General features: G+C 37.4%; 1 protein-coding gene across 6 annotated transcripts in view; it reads right to left on the bottom strand.

Moving 5' to 3' along the window:
- ADAMTS6 (ADAM metallopeptidase with thrombospondin type 1 motif 6) overlaps positions 1–21664 on the bottom strand; it is a 158354-nt gene that overhangs the window by 41307 nt on the left and 95383 nt on the right. For all 6 annotated transcript variants that reach the window (XR_014576938.1, XM_083818288.1, XM_083818287.1 and 3 more), the window contains 4 exons: positions 16978–17123; positions 14670–14733; positions 2874–2976; positions 1641–1774 (listed from right to left, as the gene is read on the bottom strand). Coding sequence is in view for 5 of the 6 variants with exons in the window: in XM_083818288.1 (XP_083674414.1) it covers positions 1641–1774; positions 2874–2976; positions 14670–14733; positions 16978–17123 (447 nt within the window). In the remaining variant the exon portion in view is untranslated. The remainder of the gene's footprint in view (positions 1–1640; positions 1775–2873; positions 2977–14669; positions 14734–16977; positions 17124–21664) is intronic.

Here is a 21664-nt window from a genome sequence, read left to right as displayed (position 1 = left end):
AAGTACACCGGAATTCCACGGGTTATTTCTTGTACTTTTTTTGCTTAGATTACTAATGGTAAATCTCATCATATTATTCAATAAACATTAATCTTCAGCATTCAGTATAGCAAACCACTTAAGCCTTGAGTAAGCTTTAGGTATGTTAGTGGTTTCAGCGAAATCAGATGATTTTTTACCAGTCACCAACACTATTCAAATGTTTAGACTTAAGTACATAATTAAATGCTTTGCTAAACTGAAGCAGCAGTGTGATGAATATAACAAAAAATATGGCACAGACATCCAATTTTCTTCAAATTCATGTAATGCAGTTTATAAGAACCTTACAAGGTAACTACATTTTTAGTAAATGGCAAATACTACCACTTACACATACTTCCATAGAGTGACAGTGACAAATTTCTGTTTCAAGTTAATTAACAGAAGAATTGTTTCCAACAGGATGAACTATTTGTGGAGAAACAGATTAATATGTTTACATTTACTGTTTTTCTTCCAGAGTAGTGGAATGAAATTGGAATTGGAATCCAGGAATTGGAATGATGGAACAGGCCGTGGAATAGCACAAGGAATATGCTCATCTCCTGTTGCTTTTTCCACTGATAGTTTACACAGAAACCACAAAGCAAGATAAAAGATGGCAAAATGAAGAACTCTAATCTGCTTTAATGTCCGTGAGAAGCTAATTCGAATGATTTGTCTTATTTGGCCAAGTGCAAAGTGCTCCACCTGGGCCAGGACAATCCCGAACATGATTACAGGCTGGGCTAAGATTGGATTGAGAGCAGCCATGCAGAGAAGAACTTGCGGTACAGGCAAATGAAAAATTGGACTTGAACTGACAGTACGCACTTGCATCCCAGAAAAACAACTAAATCCAGGGCTGCATCAAAAGAATTGCAGCCAGCAAATGGAGGGAGGTGATTCTCACCATCTGCTCTGCCCTCATGAGACCCCACCTGAAGTGATGCGTTCAGCTCTGGGGCCCCCAGCACAAAAAGTACATGGACCTACTAGAAGGAGTCCAGAGGAGGGCCACAAAGATGATCAAGGGGCTGGAGCACTTCTCCTATCAAGACAGGCTGAGAGAGCTGGTAATGTTTAGCCTGGAGAAAAGGTTCTGAAGACTCCTTATTGCAGCCCTTCAATACTTAAAAGGGCTTCTAAGAAAGATGGATAAAGACTTTATAAAAGGGCATGTAGATACAGGACAAGGGCTAATGGCTTTAAACTGGAAGAGGGTAGATTTAGATTAGATACAAGGAGGAAATCCTTCACTATGAAGGTGGTGAGGCACTGGAATAGGTTGGCCAAAGAAGTTGAAAAAGTCCCCTCCTTGGGAGTATTCAAGGTCAGGTAGGATGGGGCTTTGGTCAACCCAGTCTAGCAAAAAATGTTCCTGCTCATAGCAGGAGGGTTGGAACTAGATGATCTTTAAAGGTCCCTTCCAACTCGAATCATTCCATAATTCTATGATTATACGATACCTTTTTTTAGCTCTTTGTCTCTGACTCTTTCATTAAGAACTTTATCAACAATCCTGTTTCACATAAGTAACCATCAAATACCATAATTAAATGTGGGATATAACAGACAAAACAAAGTAATCTGTAAGTACTTTATAAAGCATTTGTAACCTTGCATTCTCCATTGATACAGATATCCAGTGAGTCAGCATTGCACTGAGTCCCATCTATTACTGCAGGAGCACGTTCAGTGTAAAAATTATAACCTTCGGCCAAGCAGTTTAATGCACATGGTTTAACCCCACCTGGACAATAAAACCAAAGAAAAAAAATAACATAATTATTGAAAAAATATTAATTAGTTAAGAATATATATGCATAAACAAATCTGAAATTTATAAAATTACCTCATACCTGACACGTAATATATATGCTTTATTTTGCTTTCTCTTATTGATTTTTCTACTTGACTCTTCTGTTTTGCAAAGAGGATTATTTCTTATAGTAAGATATGGCAAGGCTGGATGGCTACATAAGGATTCTATTATGTTAATACAACATGAATGATTATTGAACAATTAAAAAAAAGGATACTTCACCATTTGAGAAACACGAATAAGTAAAGAATGTAGCGTTAGAAGTATGTCAGAGTAAATTTCAAAAACAAGATCAGACTACTTCAATTAGCACTTCAGTCTTATTACTTGAAATACACTACAGCTCAGATCATGTGATCACAATGGTCACTTTTAGGCTTCTAATCTTAAAAAAAATCTATAAAAAATAAAAACACAAATGGGAAAATGGATTTACTCAGGGTTTAGAATAGGAAAAAAAAATAATCAAAAGGCGAGTTAGAAACATTGAACAATGACAGAAACAACTAAACTTGATTAAACTGTCATACAGAGAAAAAGAAATTAAAATCCTCTTCCCTGCCTCAATATATCCTTTTATTGCATAGCGTAATTATTTATAACTCAACTTATTGAAGTAGCCTTAGATACTTTATGAATGCTTTTCTTTCTCCATTTCTCAGTATTCTCACCTTAACTAATGAAAATTTTATTGAGATGTTTATACTAAACTTGTCACTGTAGCATCAAAGTTACTTATAGATCATCTATGCATTCTCTAAGACCATCGCAACTGCAGATGGAAAGGGTTCCTTATTTTAAAGCGGAGTCCCTACAATGATGCTCACTCTCTTTCCATATTAAAAGAAAAAAAAAGGAATTGTCATGGCTCTTCTGTTACATTTTTCATAACTGACAAAAGGTTACCAAACTTAGCTCATCTTATCTTCATCAAAATTTTTCTATTTACACACACTACTTTGTGTATAACATTTAAACAGTTTTGAAGATTTCACTCACAAAATATTTTTGAAAAGCTACACATTACCTCCAGTGTAGGGTTTCCAGTTATAATACTTTCCCCGGAAAGGCATATTGTCAAAGTCTGCACATTGTTTTTCTCGAAAATCACGAGCTCCTGAAGGACATGGCTAAAATCATACAGACAAAAAAAAAAAAAAAAAGATTAATTTCTTCTGAATATCAACATAAAAATACCTGTATTACAAATAAAATCATCCAAGACAATAGGAGATGGTTCCCTGTTTTATCTTGTGGTTTTGATACTAACACTTGCTTTATAACTGACACATTTATTTTGCAACCTTCAGCTGGAACAAAGTAACTGAACTACTTTAAACAAAAACAGTTTCATATTTCCATAAAACCAATCAAAATCATGTCAAATTATGATTCATAATCAATCCATTAGCTACCTCCTTATAAACACACATAAAAAACAGATGAAAAAATAAAACCATTTTGATAAGAGCTCTAACCTTAGTTGTACTGTAATAAGCAGCTATACTGAGCTATGTTTTTAAGACATCGATAAAGAAATTAAAACACTTTCTAAAGAGCTGCAGATTATTATCACCATTTCTTACTTGCAGCTTTGACAAGAGGATTAAATTAAGGCTGAGAAAAAGGGTAGATATGCTTAGTTCTGATTCTAAGCAGTCTCCAAGTGTAATGACATAAGAAGTGCTTACATTTAAATTTTCACTATTTCACATTATTAGTTAAAAAACTGAAAAATAACTTTCTTACTTGGAGTAATGATAGATGTAAGTGAAATTCATCTCAGGAAAGAATTTCCAGAGAAACTGAATTCCTAGCTATTTCCCAATTTTTTCATCAGCAAGTTCAAAATGACAGTTTTGAATATGCACAGAATTCAGATAGCACATTAAACATTACTATCAATGTTTAAGTAGCAGCTACAATTGCAAGTGTCATCAGACAAAGTATTTGAAATACAGATTAAAATCATTTTTAGACTGAAAGAGAAAAGAGATTGTTTGACAGAAATGAGAGTTGTGAATAAATATTACTATTTTATGAGCAACAGAAGAGTCCATTTCATGGCAGTTTTACTAGTCTTCCTATAAATATCTAAGCCAGTTAGCATGGTTCAGGAATCTGAAATGCATTCAAGTGAAAGGATCTGTATAAACATGCATGATAAAAATCTATTTAACAACGCAAATATTAACATAATAATTATAATTCTCAGTACACATGAATCACGTTCCTACCATAGCCATCCTATTGCACTATGATTCAGAAAATACATTCTTTTCCAGTTCTGAATTTAATGAAAATGCTGGATACTAGAGTCTTGCAATTTTAAATTTTCTGTATAAATCACTCCATTATCTCCTTCCAATTAAAAAATATATTTTTGAATATAAGGCATTTACTGGTAAAATAAGTTACTGCTGCTTCTTTAATTAAAGTCATTCAGATCACAATACTAATAACTGTGTGCAAATAAAATAAGAAGAAAAAAATATTTTTTAATTGGTTACACCAATTGTATTTGCCTCTTTGCATCTTATTCTCCAAGCAGCAGAAAGAAGTAACCTGACATACCTCAAAGGCTGTGACCAATCTCATTGATACTGGTCAACTCATCCTATTCTTCAGCCCCACATAGAATCACAGGATCAATCATAGAATCGTTAAGGTTGGAAAAGACCTCCAAGATCATCTGGACCAACCATCCCCCTACCACCAATGTCCCTAAGCACCATGTCCAACTTTTTCTTAAACAACCCCAAGGACAGTGACGCCACCATCTCCCTGGGCAACCCATTCCAATGCCTGACTACTTCTTCTGAGAAGAAATGTCTCCTAATTTCCAACCTCAGCCTCCTGTGGCCATTCCCTCTAGGCCTATCACTAGTTATCTGTGAGAAGAGGTCGACCCCCAGCTCCCCACACCTTCCTTTCAGGGAGTTGCAGAGAGCAATGAGGTCTCCCCTGGGCCTCCTCTTCTCCAGACTAAACAACCCCAGTGCCCTCAGCCGCTCCCCATAGGACTTGTGTTCCAGGCCCTTCTCCAGCTTCGTAGCCCTTCTCTGGACATGCTCCAGGGCCTCGATGTCCTTCCTGTAGTGAGGGGCCCAAAACTGAACACACTACTCGAGGTGTGGCCTCACCAGAGCTGAGTACAGGGGGACGATCACCTCCCTGGTCCTGCTGGCTACACTATTCCTGATACAAGCCAGGATGCCATTGGCGTTCTTGGGCACCTGGGCACACTGCTGGCTCATGTTCAGGTAAGCACTGACCAGCACTCCCAGATCCTTTTCCTCTGCACAGCTTTCCAGCAACCCTGTCCCCAGCCTGTAGCGCTGCATGGGGTTGTTGTGGCCAAAGTGCAGGACCCAGCACTTAGCCACGTTGAACCTCATCCCATTGGCCTTTGCCCATCAACCCATCCTGCCCAGGTCCCTCTGCACGGCCTTCCCACCCTCCAGCAGATTGACACTTCCCCCCCAACTTGGTGTCCTCTACAAACGTACTGAGGGTGCACTCAATTCCCTCATCCAGATCATCAATAAAGATATTAAAGAGGATAGGCCCCAACACCAACCCCTGAGGAACACCACTGATGACCAGCTGGATTTCACTCAATTCACCACTACTCTCTGGACCCGGTCGTCTAGCCCATTTTTAACCCAGCATGCTAAGACACCAATTTGTATGGCTGCTATTTTACCTGTGTCCAAGTTAATTAAACTCCCCTGCAAAAGACACCATGAAATCCTTTTTCTGAATAACATTCTCATAATCTGATTTTTTAGATATAATCTTAGTTCTCTTGTTTAATGGTAATCTTGGATATATTTTGAGGCATCATCATCTTCATTAATAATCCAGATGATGGAGAAGAGTGCACTCTCAGCAAGTTTGCAGATGACAGAGAACTGGGAGAAGTGGCTAACAATAATTGAGGGTCACAATGGCATCCAGAGACACCTCAATAAGATGTTAAACGGACCCACAGAAACATCACAGAATTAAACAAAAGAGAAATGCAAAGTCCTGAACACAGGGAGGAATATCCTTATGCACTGGTAACATGCTGGGGGCCTCCCAGTTGGAAAGGAACTTTGCAGAAAAGGACCTGGGATGTAGAATGACTGCTGGTACTCAAGGAGATAATCACTGCAACTTTACTTAAGAGACACAATAGGAAGGTTACTGCAGGAGTAGTTGTCTTTTCATGATACTTCATAGGTCATCTTTGCCTGGACTACCAAGTATCTTTTGTTATCTTTATATCCATGACACAAATATGATAGTGACACGTTGTGTCGTTTCATACCCGATTCCTCTACACAGGAAGAATTTCAGGCACAGCATTATAAAAAGAAAAAGAAAAGTCTGAAAAAGCCTAAAATCACTGTAGTAGCTCAAGGCAACAAATAATGCAACTGTTATCAATTTGGATGACTTTCCTTCTAGGTTGCAGGTAATGAAACAGTAACAGAACAGGAGAAAAAGCTACTAGAGACATCTTATCAATGACCTGTGATAACAAAGAAGATTGAAAATGTCTTCAAGACAGATATTCTAGCCTGCTTTTGGCATACCTGGCACACTCCAGATCTTATTTAAATAAATGAGGTCATCCCTGAAGGGAGTCACTCACAGAAAGATCACTGTTGAAAAGACTAATGATGTCAAAGGCTTTCATATTGAACAGCGTATTTTTTATTGCATAACCTGCTTTTGTGCTTGTAGGAAAACTGGTTTTATTACACAGACTTACCTACTTTTAAAATAAGGGCTCTTTCAACTCAGACCTGCATTACCAGGTCACAAAGACAACAGCACTCATTTCTAATTCTAACTATTTTACTACCTGACATCACTGGATATAATTTAGCTAACATATATTGGTACCACTAGATGTTGTTAATCTTGTCTTAAAATGATGAGTTTAAAATGGGTAAGAATGCAACTGGAGATTTCAACCATCAGAGAAAGTACTGCAGATAGGGGTGTGACAATGTTCCTGGTTTCTTAACATTCTGTCTGGTTTCGGTAGTCCTGCAGATTTAATTGTGGCTTCCTTTACTTCAAGTACAGTTAAATTAATTTTTAAAAATAATATATCAATGATATCAAAGCTTTTCTATAACCCAGCGTATTTCTCTGCAAAAATGCTAGTCCATCATTCCATTGACAGATTTGATGACCTTTGCTACGTCTTCTCAGTGAATACTGACAAGTGTCCTTGTCTCAGGATCTTGCTCTTCATCTGAATCATTACTTATAATGCTCTGAATCATTAGTTGAGTCCAGCTTTCAGGTGGATTCAGTAAAAGGGCTGCCATTTTGCAGACTGCAGTCACCAAATGATAGCCCAAAATATACAACATTCTGTAGTCTGAAGGAAAAAAAATGCAATTTACACTTAAATTTATTTATATCGCATTACTTTATTTCCTATATTTTTGAGTACGTAACTACCACCCGAGAGGAAGTAAAAATAAAGATGATGTCCTCAAGAAATGCATTCAAAATAATAGGAATAGTAATGCAAACAGGTTACTGCAAGATAAGCTACAATATACATTTACAAGATTTCAGCTTTTGGGCACTATCTTTCTGCGTAGGTGCTCTTCACCCAGAATAATTGTGCAGTAACTGCTTCACTTTAGTGGGTAAGATATTTCACATTTTTCATGGAATTTTTCAGGACTACAGACTGCTTGTGTTTCCAGACATTCTTATAGGAGACTGCAGTTCATAAGACAAGAATCTAACAAATGTAAAAGAACTTACAATCGGGTCTGAAGAAGGTTCTGAGAAGATGGTGAAACATTTAAAATTTTGAGTCAAAAAAGTACCCACTTTAAGAAGAACATCAAAGTTTTTTAAGACCAAAGCAAGAACAGTTTAACGATTGTTAACAAGTCACTGAACGAACACTGACGCAACACCAAACATCTTATCTTACAGAAATCTGTTTTTCTTGGAACTTGAAGTCAGGCAGACTTCAGTAATTGACTAGGCTTTCTATTAACAAAAGGCCAGAAGGGTGATAGTTGAAACTCAGATACTGTTCCAAGATGTAACTCCTCATATGGATAGATTTTATATATAATAGGCTTGAAAATATTAAATTTATGAAAGCAATGAACAGTAGCCGTGAATGAATATATGCATAAAGGAAGGAAGCAACAAGAGTCCTTTGCCTAAGAGAAAAGGTTGAAGAACTTAAATCTTTTAAAGGTATGTATACATTTATACTTTTACGTAAATAAACCATTTACAAAACCTGTAAACAAAACATGTTACTGTATTTTAAAAATAAGGAGCCTTTTACAGTCCTACATGTGTATCAGATTAAGTTTCACATCCTAGATATATGTTAAACCAGACAACAAGTTACTTTAACTAAGGTATTGTGTCTTGCAATTTCATAGGTTTGTTTTTTATTTCCTAATTTATATAAATAAATAACTAAATATTTGTTTCCAACTAAAGTAAGAGGTGCTGTGGTTGGTGGTAGAAAATATGTTTCTGATGAATGTGTTCTTTCTACCACCTTTTGTTCCCAGAACTCATTAGTTAATGTTCTTTTCTGCTGATCTCAATGTTTCCATTAGCAGATGCCTTTCGAATTAAGAAGTCATATATGGCTTTGGAAGTCTTTGATGAGAAATATGCCTAGTAGGAGTGTGTGCACTGTTTCCAAAGAATGAAAATGGTCAAAAGAAAGGGCAACAGAACTAACTCTTCACTGAAAGAAAAATGAAGTCAAAATGAGGGTGTGTTTTTTTTGTTGTATATGAATAGTAGGAGCTTTAGGGAGTGTTACATCTAAAATTACAGATGGGCAATGAATGTTGACACTGCAAAAAATTCAAGAGAAAAGATGTACAAACAACACATTTTTCATAAAAACGACAGATTTGCATGCTCTTACTGCTTACATTAATCAAACATACCATTCCTTTAAAAATGTCAAGCACTAAGGACTGCAATAAATCTTGAAACAAAATCTACTAGTCTCAGCAATTCTTAGCTATTTAGAACCCTAAATATTACTATAAAAGAAATGGACTACAATCGTCAAAACCATTACAACAGTAAATTTAAACTTCTGGAAGTCATAGTACATTTATGCACTGAAAAAAACATACCCCACTGAAAAAAGATTTTAAAAAATTATTCACAGTCAAATTGTAAGAATGGCATTTGTAAATAGCCTGGCCCAATTCTGTTATTGTTCGAGATTTGTTTTTCAAAGCTTCCTTTCCAAATCCTTGTATAAATTATTGAAATCTGACTACAAGAAGGGAATAAACAGTTTGGAATAAAGGACTATAATTTTAGAAGATTTAGGTAACTTGAAGCAGTGGTTTGAAATAAGGCAATGGATGCAAATTGCTATACTTGGGTAGGACCAATCAACTGTACAAGCACAATCTGAGGAATGACCTCCTAAACTGCAACACCTTAGAAAGGGATTTATTTGGGTGCTATGGATCAATACATGCAGAATAAATGTCAGTTTTCAGGCATGAACACAATACTATAATTTATAAACAGAATCTCATCACTAAGATGACATACTTAGTTCTAGGTTGTACCTAGTTTTGACTGGAACTAGAAACCTGTGCATAGGTTTGGGTACCACACTTCAGGAAGATGTGCACTACTGGGATGACAAAGATGATTAACAGAGACACTGTTTGGTGTAAAGAAGACTAAGAGGAGATGACAGTGGTCTTCAAACACAGGAAAGGCTGCCACAGAGGCAGTATGACCAGCTATCTTCTAAATTGCACTTTGGACAGAGTAAGAGCCTTAAAGGATGGGGAAAACATGGTACATTTTAGAAAAATGGTTCTGAAAGTAAAGATCCTAGTGATATCTCCCTGACTAGTGATAGTTCAAAACAGGTCTGACAACTACTTAACCATCAGTTGAGAATGGACTAATTACAGTTGGTTTTGATTTTGTCTTTGAACCAGGGAACAGCCTAACTGGTCTTCTCAGGTATTTTCCAGATGTTCCTTCTGTGACCTTTTGAGCTTCCTCAGTAATAAGCAAGAAGCATATGGAGATAAGGAAGGCAAAGCAGATTTGGAATAAAACTGTCTGAAAAGTATCTGACAATATGAAATAAAAAGTGACAAGAATAAAAGAAATCCTAGCAGCATTTCAACAATATCACTAGGTATGATTTATTTATTTATTTATTTAAAAAAAAAAAAAAAACATTTAAAAATTGTTGCTTATTTGTGAGGTAGCAGAATAATGTATTATCTATTTTTTCTTGTGTACTAGTTACTGTAGCAAATGCTAACAAATGCCTCCTGGAGATAAATACTTTAAATAAGAATACCTGGAGAACTAGCCCTCAAGAGTTCTGAAAGAGGTAAGGGAGAAGGTCTCCAGTTTGTCAATGTGAATTTTTAAACAAAACTTAGACTATGCATACAAACTGAAACAGTGATAGATAAAAAGAGGAGTATTTGAAAAGGGCAAATAGAACACAGTTTGCCTGATATCAATTCAAAATAAACAGAGAAGTTGGTAGTGACTTAACTGATAGAAGAAAGATAACTGAGAACACAAGAACACTTTTTATCTACATTATACAACTTCCTGGTGAAAATAAAAGAATACTGAAATATGATTAGATCTGTATAAACCACATAACTGGTAGTGCACTACACCCTGACTAAAAATAAATAAATAAATAAATAAACTATTTCAGCAGAGCATCCAACAAATTTACTAAATATTGACTGTCAACTTCCAAGTGACAGACTTCAATAAGGAATCATCACTTGGTGAATTCAATTCACAGGTGAAGTTTCTATCAACTGTAAATATGAGAAACATGTTAAATATTACTCATCATTTTCATTTTTGCATTGGAACCATAAATAAAATTATCGCTTAGAATGTTTCCCAATTACACGAGGACTAGTTGAACGAAAAATAAGATGATGGTCAATTGATTACAGAGTATCATCTGGCAAGCTGGATTCATTCAAATGAAAAATTCACAAAGAAAACAAACACAAAAATAAATCTACTGAGAAAGTAAGATGGTCAGGTTTTCAGAATGGTGCTCTGTAATATGGAAGGCAGTGTGATTGAAGTTCTACAGCTCATAACAGACAAGTAGCTCAGCAGTTTCTCTTACAACACTGTGGCAAAAAGGCCTAACGACACGTCTTGGCTGCATGAACAGAGCGGCTGTGATTTGAAGTAGGGAACTGATTTTGAATCTGGAAATTTTTAATGCTGTTGAACAATGAGAATAACCCTCACAGAGAACTTTGCAGAAATAGCACATGATAATTAATAGCGATCATAAAAACAAGATACTTTCAAGGAACTAGAACAAGAACTATTGTATTTTTTTTCCTGATGTATATCAAAAGATGAACAGGTGAAATAACACCATTAATGTAGACAGACTCTTCCACTGTTACAAACTTTCTTGTTTTAAGAAAATTAAGATGCATTTGGAGCTAAAAAAAATGGAAGCCTGCTTTTGTTTGTATTACTACTAACTTGGAAACTTACTACTTCACTGGTTTATTGTTATTTACTTCTTTCTGGTTCATTTTTTAACTTCCTTGGATTTATAACTTTTGCTCATGATTTGATTTTAAACATTTATACAGTGCTCCACGCCCACAGTGGCACATCATTACTTGATGGACTCAGCTCTAAAATGAAACTGCATGCATGATCATGCTGGTAACACATGAACCAGTGCATACCTCATGGCAAAGCAATGCACTTAAAGCACACCAGAAGAAACACTTTTTCACAAAATGTCAAAGAGGACTGCGTAACATATTACCACTGGAACTTATGAAGGTATAAAAAGGGGATGCGGGTTTAGAAGTGGAGGAATGGTGGAGGTTAAAAAAGGTAAAGATAAAATGTGGAGTTCAAGAAATTTTTCAACACCCAGCTTCCGGAAACTCTTAGGTATACCATGGAAATGGTATAACCTAACACTAACTGACCTAACACTAACAAGTCCTCCACTAAACCATATCACTAAGCTCTACATCTAAACGTCTCTTAAAGACCTCCAGGGATGGTGACTCAACCACTTCCCTGGACAGCCTATTCCAATGCCTAACAACCCTTTCAGTAAAGAAGTTCTTCCTAATATCCAACCTAAACCTCTCCTGCCGCAACTTTAGCCCATTCCCCCTCGTCCTGTCACCAGGCACGTGGGAGAACAGACCAACCCGTACTTCGCTACAGCCTCCTTTAAGGTACCTGTAGAGAGTGATAAGGTCGCCCCTGAGCCTCCTCTTCTCCAGACTGAACAATCCCAGCTTCTTCAGCCGCTCCTCGTAAGACTTGTTCTCCAGACCCCTCACCAGCTTCATTGCCCTTCTCTGGACTCTCTCGAGCACCTCGACGTCCTTCTTGTAGCGAGGGGCCCAAAACTGAACACAGTACTCGAGGTGCGGCCTCACCAGAGCAGAGTTCAAGGGGACAATCACTTCCCTAGACCTGCTGGCCACGCTGCTTCTTATACAAGCCAGGATGCTGTTGGCCTTCTTGGCCACCTGAGCACACTGCTGCCTCATATTCAGCCAACTATCAACCAGTACTCCCAGGTCCTTCTCTGCCAGGCAGCTTTCTAACCACTCATCTCCCAGCCTGTAGCGCTGCTTGGGGTTGTTGCGCCCCAGGTGCAGGACCCGGCACTTGGCATTGTTGTACTTCATACAGTTGGCCTCAGCCCATCGGTCCAGCCTATCCAGGTCATCCTGCAGAGCCTTCCTACCCTTGAGCAGAGCGACACACGCACCTAACTTGGTGTTGTGTGCAAACTTACTGAGGGTGCACTCAATCCCCTCATCCAGATCATCGATAAAGATATTGAAGAGGACCGGCCCCAGTACTGAGCCCTGGGGGACTTCACTAGTAACCGGCCTCCAACTGGATTTGACTTCATTCACCACAACTCTCCGGGCCCGGCTATCCAGCCAGTTTCCAACCCAATGAAGCATACACCAGTCCAAGCCACAAGCAGCCAGTTTCTTGAGGAGAATATTGTGGGAAACGGTGTCAAAAGCCTTACTGAAGTCAAGGTAGACCACATCGACAGCCTTTCCCTCATCCACTAAGCGTGTCACTTGGTCATAGAAGGAGATCAGGTTCATCAAGCAGGACCTACCTTTCATAAACCCATGCTGACTGGGCCTGATCACCTGCTTGCCCTGCAAGTGCCGCGTGATGACACTCAAGATAATCTGCTCCATGAGCTTCCCTGGCACTGAGGTCAAACTAACAGGCCTATAGTTTCCCGGGTCTACCCTCCGACCCTTCTTGTAGATGGGTGTCGTATTTGCTAGCCGCCAGTCAGCTGGGACCTCCCCTGATAGCCAGGGCTGCTGATAAATGATGGAAAGTGGCTTGGCCAGCTCTTCCGCCAGTTCTCTCAGCACCCTCGGGTGGATCCCATCCGGCCCCATCGACTTGCGTACATCCAAGTAGCAGGTCGCCAACCATTTCCGCGTGTATAGTGAGGGCCACATCCTGCTCCCCATCCCCTTCCACCAGCTCAGGGTACAGGGTACCAGAGAACAACTGGTTTTGCCGCTAAAGACTGAGGCAAAGAAGGCATTAAGCACCTCAGCTTTTTCCTCATCCCTTGTAACTAAGTTTCCCCCTGCATCCAGTAAAGGATGGAGATTCTCCTTAGTACTCCTTTTGGTGTTGATGTATTTGTAAAAACATTTTTTGTTATCTTTAACAGCAGTAGCCAGATTTAGCTCCAGATGAGCTTTGGCTCTTCTAATTTTGTCCCTGCACAGCCTCGCAACAGCCTTATAGTCCTCGTGAGTGGCCCACCCTCTTTTCCAAAGATCATAAACCCTCTTTTTTCTCCTGAGCTTGAACCACAATTCTCTGTTCAGCCAGGCCGGTCTTCTTCTGTGCCGGCTCATCTTTGGGCACATGGGAACAGACCCCTCCTGAGCCATTAAGATTTCCTTCTTGAAGAGTGCCCAGATCCTGGACTCCTCTGTCCTTCAGAACCACCTCCCAAGGGACTCTGCCAACCAGTGTCCTGAGCAGCTCAAAGTCAGCCCTCCGGAAGTCCAAGACAGAGGTTTTACTGGTCCCCTTCCTGGCTTCGCCAAGAACAGAGAATTCTACCATTTCGTGGTCACTCTGCCCAAGACAGCTCCCAACCACCACATCTCCCACCAGTCCATCACTGTTTGTGAACAGAAGGTCTAGCAGGGCACCTCCCCTGGTAGGCTCTCTAACCAGCTGCGTCAGGAAGCTATCTTCCACGCTCTTCAGAAACCTTCTTAGACTGCTTTCTCTGGGCTGTGTTGTGCTTCCAGGATATATTTCATGGAATCATAGAATCATTAAGGTTGGAAAAGACCGCCAAGATCATATGGTCCAACCATTCACCTACCACCAATGTCACCCACTAAACCATGCCCCTAAGCATCACGTCCAACCTTTACTTAAACACCCCCAGAGACGGTGATGCCACCACCCCCCTGGGCAACCCATTCCAATGCCTGACTGCTCTTGCTGAGAAGAAATTTCTCCTAATTTCCAACCTGAAAGTTAGGTTGAAAATTTAGCAGAACATGTAGGGTGCCTGCTGTATAAAGGTGCCCAACACACTACACACCCATAAAATGCAGAATTTACAGCTTTTTTGTGCCAGGAAAAAAAAAGCTATTTTTTAAATTGCATTATTTAGCATAATTTATTGTTTAAATAGCTAAAAATGCTATTTAATCTATTGCTGATAAAATGAAAACAGACAAGTTGTTTCTACAGTGGAACTAAGTTCACTTACATCAGTATTGCAGGAGCGATACCGCTTCCTTTCTCCAAGACAGTATTTACCTCCACCTGAAGGCCTGGAAAAATATTTTTTATGAGTTAGTGTATGTTTCAGTATAAACATAAGTTCATGAGATATACGTTACTAAGATAAATATTGTTACATAACATAAAAACAAAAGCACATGGAAGTTTTAAGGTGAGATTTTACAGTATTTTCTTTAATATGAATTATGGTATTGACTTGAACTCCAGGCGATAGAAAACAGCACTGGGTATTTTAAAGTCTTCATACATAATATTCATCTTGTTTGCACAGATTTCAAGCAATACAGTGTAAATGTATTTTGAACATATTAAAAAGGTATTGCTTTTAATTATTTGATTGCTTTGTAAAACCAGAATGAAAGATGTGTAAACAACCTAGACGATACGTTTTTTTAATCTGCTCATATTACACTTTAAAACATAACAAAATGATGAAACTGCCTGCTAAATACTGGAGTCAGCAACAAAAACTGCTTCTTCAGGAATCTGATTATGATTTGAATTAAGTAGTACTAAATCTAAAGAAACTCCAGAGCAAGCAGGTTTCTATTAGTGTAATTAAGACACTGGCACTTAAATTCCCAGATTGTTCAGGAACATTAGCTACCTCCCACTGAGGTCAAATAATGAATTAATATTGACGTAAGTGGAAGATTAATCAAACATCAGATCTTTGGCTCGTAACAAGAAAGCAAAAAGGAAAAACACTGGCTGTTTTACGATAAAGAAAAAGAAGAATTTACAGTTAGCAAAAAAGTAAATCAATAATGTTTTTCGTGGTACAGGCATTTATCCACGCAGCCCCATCCTAGAAATACTCATCTTAATTAATGAACCAAAGGGAATTTTTTCCTAATGCAAACATGGAAAAAAAAATCACATTCTTGCTACACTGTTAAACATTTAAGATATAATTATCCTTCAACATACCAACTGATATACACGGAGACAGGAGTAGTAAAAAAAAATCTCACTAAATTTATTGTGCTTCGAGCAAACATTTCGCTAATGTTTTTACACAGTGCTGTGAAAAAAATAATGTGCTTAATTTATTTTTTTTCAGTAACATAGCCTGACATGTAATCTACATTAGTACACATAATTTTTACTTTTGAATCTATTCAATTAGTAGTGGCATTTCCCAGAATTGATTGATTGTAATTGCTAAAGACAAAAAGTGAACAGACTACCTTAAACAGCAGTAATGTCACATCATGGTGTCTGTCTTGCAAACAACAGCGGAAAGCTGAAATACAGCTTGGCTTGCAAAACTTGAATACAAGCAACAGGAAACTTCAGTGTACAGAGAGGAGAAGATGAAAAAGGAATGACAGAAGTCACAGAATGGATTTTCATGAAAGAAGCTTGATGTTTTCTAGAAAAAGTGTTCTTAAGAACTAGTAATGGTGATGGAAGCAGAGCTTATGAGTCGTGACAAGAGCAAAGTATGGAGTCATAAAACTACCCTCTGACAGAGAGCTATAGCTGTGATGAGGTAACCCAAACAAAGCAAGCAGCAACAGAAAGAAACAGTGGTTCATTCAGCTGAGAACAGCAATGGAAATAAGTAAGCATTCCTCCTCTGAGAAGCACTAGACAGAGGGAAGAGCACTTACCTGACAGATCTTCTCTGGAACACTGCTCAGGACATTGGGAAGCAGACAGAGGCTACCAGACACATAGAATAGACCAAGCTGTAGTGGAGGAGCTGGCCCCTCTTGAGAGAGAGTAGATGGACCAATAGGGAGTGGTGGCAGGGAGAGAAGTAACTCAATTGTTTTAAGAATCAGTGGGAAGTCACAATTAAGTGTTAAATGTGACAGAATATAAATGTATGCTCAGTAATATTACTGATTACATGTGTGTTTATATGTAAATTGTTGAACGCAAAATCTTGAAAATAGTGTTGCTTTTTTAATAAATGACTGGCAGTGGTTATATCCTAGACTAGAATGACAGATACGAATAAATGATAAAGAAATCTAAATCATAATTCAAATATATTTTGCATAAAAAGAAGTTTCAGAAATAAAACTGTACTAGTTACTAATAAATATAAATCCAGCATTTTTTACAGTATATATATAATAGATAAATTAAAAACTGTTAAAAGAATGTCTAGTGAGCTTCTCCTGTTAACTGTTTCTGTGTGCAATTTTGAAGACAAACTCTGGCAAACTAGCAAAACATTTTTAAAGAAAACATATGAAACCAGTTTTGAATAAATTCCAACTGTGTCTTTTTGTTGGCTCCAGCTTACTTTAGCTACTTACGCTGGACTGTCACAGTGCCTTATAGATGAGGAGACTCCGCCACCACAGGTCCTGCTGCATTCTCCCCATATTGACCATGGACCCCAACCTCCATCTATGCTCTGGGGCCAAGTGCCAAAAGGTACACACTCTCCCTGATAACACCACTGAAAGATTTCACACACAAACAAAACAAACAAACAACAACAACAACAACAACAATAATAATAATAATAATAGTAATAATAATAATAATAAGCTTACAGGCTGACAGTTATCAGGGCAGAAAAACATAAGTGTCAGGCAATGACCAATTATAAGCATTAGCATTCTCCATACAGATAACAACACTAATATTTTACTTTTTTTAGCCATGTTTAGACATTGGTGAAGGTGTGTGTGATTTGTTAATTGACTTCACTAAGCCCTGAATTATAAGTCTCTAACACACACCAGAAGTTTAAGCAAACTGAAAATGAAGACTTTCTTTTTTCCTCATACATCCTCCCTAATGTTTCACATTAAAGGAACCACAAGTTACATTCTTTTCAAACACTATGATCCACTTCTAAACAAAATGCCTTCCACTTAGGATTCACGTAGTAGCAAATTTTCATTACGCAAAATGAAAAATTCCCCCCATCGTATTTTTAAGACGGTTTTTCTTTGCAAACCCTGAACCTTTTCAATATTGCTACTTACATTGGACATAAAAAATGTCAGACAATTTAAACAAATTGGTATTTTAAAATTAAATTCATCATTTCCTATATCAGCAACTTTTTTTAAACAATTTGGGAAATAACCTAAGAGCTTACAGTTTGATCCACATGCTGGTGTATCACTGAAAGTCTAGAACAGTTATGTAAATTATTCCTGCCATCACTGTGTTGGGCAACAGAATAAAGCATGGCCTCAGGTTTACTGTGTCCTAAATTTGCACATTTCAGTTCCAAAAGGTGAGTATCTGTCGCTTAACTGCCTTCAAGTCCCATAACAGACACAATACTAACCCCCCCCTTTCAAGAAAAACAAGCAAACAAACAGATACCAACCAGATACCGATTTTGCTGTATCCAAAATCAGCCTATGAATTCGACAAAATTCACTGAGACATACACAGAAAACATGGTGAGACAGCCCATAAGCACTATAGTAAGACTGGGTGAGGAGTTTATATTAACTAGTTCAGAAAAAAAAGAAAAAAAAAGTTTTTTTCTGAGTCCTAAGCCTCACCCTAAAGTGTCAGTCCCAGCAATGCTGGGACAAACACAAAAGAGCAAATGCAGCCATTGACAATGATCTGAATTTCTCTCAATTTTTATGAAAGCAACTGACAAGATAATTTAACCTTCAGTCACTATTCAGAAAAAAAAATAATAGAAGTTTGATATAAACAAGGATTATGCACAGTGATAGTCGATTAAAATTTCATATTAGTTCCTAACTAGAAATTTCATATTGAATACAAAGGTACTTTGATTGTCAAGCACGTCAAAGATTCTGTGATTGTAGCTACAGAGAATGAACATTAAAAAAATATATGTAGCTTATCATCAGCAAATACACCTAGATACAAAGTAGTTTTGCATAAAAAACATATGCTACCATTTAACCTTAACAAGTGAAGTCTCTAGCATCATTTTTCTATCATCCTTGTTTCTTATCTTAGCACATTTTTATTCCCCATGACCTCTTTTTTCTCTGTATGTGCAGTACCTAAACTTATTTTAAAACACTGCTGTTATTATCCAGCACATTTCTGTTTATAAAACTCATCCTCTATTAGTTGGAGAAACAAAAAACCAGCACTCATACGCCTACAAGTGTATAAGGTGGGTTATCTTAAACCTCGAGCTCAAAATGCATTGCCTTTTCTACCAGGTCTGGTTGGGGCAGTTTTCTTCATCTCAGCCCAAGTGGTGCTGTGTTTTAGATCTGTGACCAAACAGAACTGATAACACACCACTCTTAGCTGAACTGTGCCTGCACAGCCTCAAGGCTTTCTCTGTTTCTCACTTTGCCCCTCCAATGAGCAGTCTGGGGATGGGCAAGAGGCTAGAAGGGGACAGAGCCAGCAAAGCTGACCTGAACTGGCAAAAGGATATCCCATGCCCCAGAACATCTTGCTCAACAATAAAACTGGCATCATGCTCAGCAAACACACTGTGGAGGGGAGTCTTTCCAAGCAAGTTGTTGCATAGAGACTGGCTGGGCATTGGTCTGCTGGTAGGAGGTGGTGAGTGATTGACTGCCTTTGCATCACTTGTGGTTGTTCGTTTTTTCCCGTTTTTATTTTTTTTCCCTGTACTTATTAAAATGCCTCCATCTAGACAGATGAATTTTTCTCGGTTTTGCCTTTGCCTTTCTGATTCTGTCCTCCATCTTGCTGTGGGGCACTAAGAAAGAAACTGGGTGGGGACTTAGCTGTCAGCGGGGGTCAACCCACCACGTTTCTTAGGAAAAAAAAAAAAAAAAAAAAAAGAACGCAAGGTTTCATGGAGCTCTTCTGAGCAAAAGATAGTTAATCCTTCCTACAGTTCTAAATTTACAACTCAGAGGTTTCTGGTAATATCAAACATCTACTTTCAGCTAGTATAGCTGTATCCATATGGCAGTATTTCCAATACCTCTAATGGTACAATTATGATGGAGAATAAAGTGAATTTATGTGAATTATGTATGAAGAATTAGAATTTTCTGGTTTTCTCATTATAGTGATAAACTAAGTGATAATTATTTCATTTATTAAAGACAATGATCACCTGGTTGCATTCTATGACAGAGGCCACAGCAGTACATGAGTAATTATGTAACGCTAAAGTCAACTGCTAAAAATTAAAATGCTTCTGAGAGTAAAAATGTATGCTAATAAATTAGATTAATAAATACGTTGTAGAAATATTACATATCAAAATCAAGATTCGTAAATGAAAAACACAATTAAACACAAACTAATACCATCTATGTATGAACACAACATGCAACCAAACCTCTGCAGTGTTATGACTGTACATAATATGCAGGTGCATTTCACCTGCTTTATTCTTCCAAACTTGTATAAAATCCCTTTACTCTGTAATGTCCTCTGCCAACCAAACATTTCTTTCTTCCATATTCCCATTTTCCCCTATAAAAACTCCTTCAATGCTGTTTTTCCTCCTCTACTGAAGCTAAATATGAACACTTACTGTCCACTTTGGTGTATCTTTTTAATTTTCTAGTCCATATTTATCTTTACCAGAGGCAAGTGATGCATAGAATCTCTGTCCAATTAATTCAAAATGGCCAAATCTCATTATTTCTAATGGGACTACAGAAATATCTGCTCATCTGCTCTGCTACAATGAGGTTATGGTCTACTGAGTAAACAGGATATGAAGAAAAAAGAGGAGATGACAGCTATTTTAGAAGTACAATCCTCTATTAAGGGTTTAGAACTGAAATGTTAATTCTCCTCTCACAGTGAAGAAGTAACTTTCAATTACTTGGCTCAGAAGGACAGTGGTGATGCACTTGGATACATATTAAAGATGCACGAAACTTTAAATAACATGGGATTCTTCTCATAAAGATCATTAACAATAAAAGAAGATATGTCACTGTGGCACATTTGAGAGAACTGTTAGTATTTACAACACTATACCTTTCGAAAACTAACAGAGGAAGTATTGTTTGTGATAGTGAAGAAAAATTATTTATTTTTTCAGAGAAAAAAAAAAGGTTAATTAAATTTAAGCTTGCCATCTTAACTATAAGGATGGATTTTCAATGAGTATTTCTGCAATTATTTTGCAAGGAAACTTGATGCCCAATACTAACGTGAATTTAGATTACCACATAATCCAGGTATTTAAATTGTTCTTTCAGCACACAGTTTTTACTTTTTGTACATTTGTCCCTCATTTACTTGCTTGGTATAGGTTTATACAATGATGTTAGAAGAGGTTACTTTTTTATTACTTTAAATTCAAAGACAAAAATAAATTATGCTATCAGTGTTGTCTTTTTGTTTCATATGCAGTATTTCCTCATTAGAGTCCTTTTAAATCTATCAGTTTTAAGCTTCATCTATACTTAAAATGCTTACTATAAGATTTGGAAAAAGCATACCTTTTGGAACCCAACCAATACACAAACCCCTTCACCAAAGCATGAACGTGTTAAAACTTCAAATAGAACAGATGTACAAGTTCTGTCAGCAGCAAAAAAAAATGCACACTATTATTTTTCCCTGTATGAGGAAACAGCTGAATAACTTTTACGGAAAACACTCTAAAAACCTTCAGGCTTAGGCAGACATCTACTGCGGAAAATTTCTGCTGTGGAAAATTTCAAGCCAAAGAGTTAAAGTTTGGCAGGTTTATATAAGCAACTAAAAGAAGGTCTTATAATACAGTGTTGGGCAATTTTAATTGTAGAAATCCCTCCTAACTCCGCCAATAAGATATTAATGCACAATGCATCAAAATTAGCTTTCAGTTAATAGTTACACAGAATTTACATCAGTGTAACTAAAAGCAGAAATTGACCCTCCAAATATGATAGAGTACTCTGTGATCTTGTTAGGCTTTTAGAGCAGGGAATGTCATTTATTACATATTTGGACAGAGCTCAGCAAAATAGACCCTAATTTGGTTGTGGCCTTTAAGCATGACTGCTATATAAATGTAATAATAACAATAATAATAATAATAAAGTGTTACAG

The sequence above is a fragment of the Anser anser genome (genome assembly GCF_964211835.1).
Source record: "Anser anser genome assembly, chromosome: Z".
NCBI classification, from domain to species: Eukaryota; Metazoa; Chordata; class Aves; order Anseriformes; family Anatidae; genus Anser; species Anser anser.
This window is presented reverse-complemented; position numbering and strand designations above follow the sequence as displayed.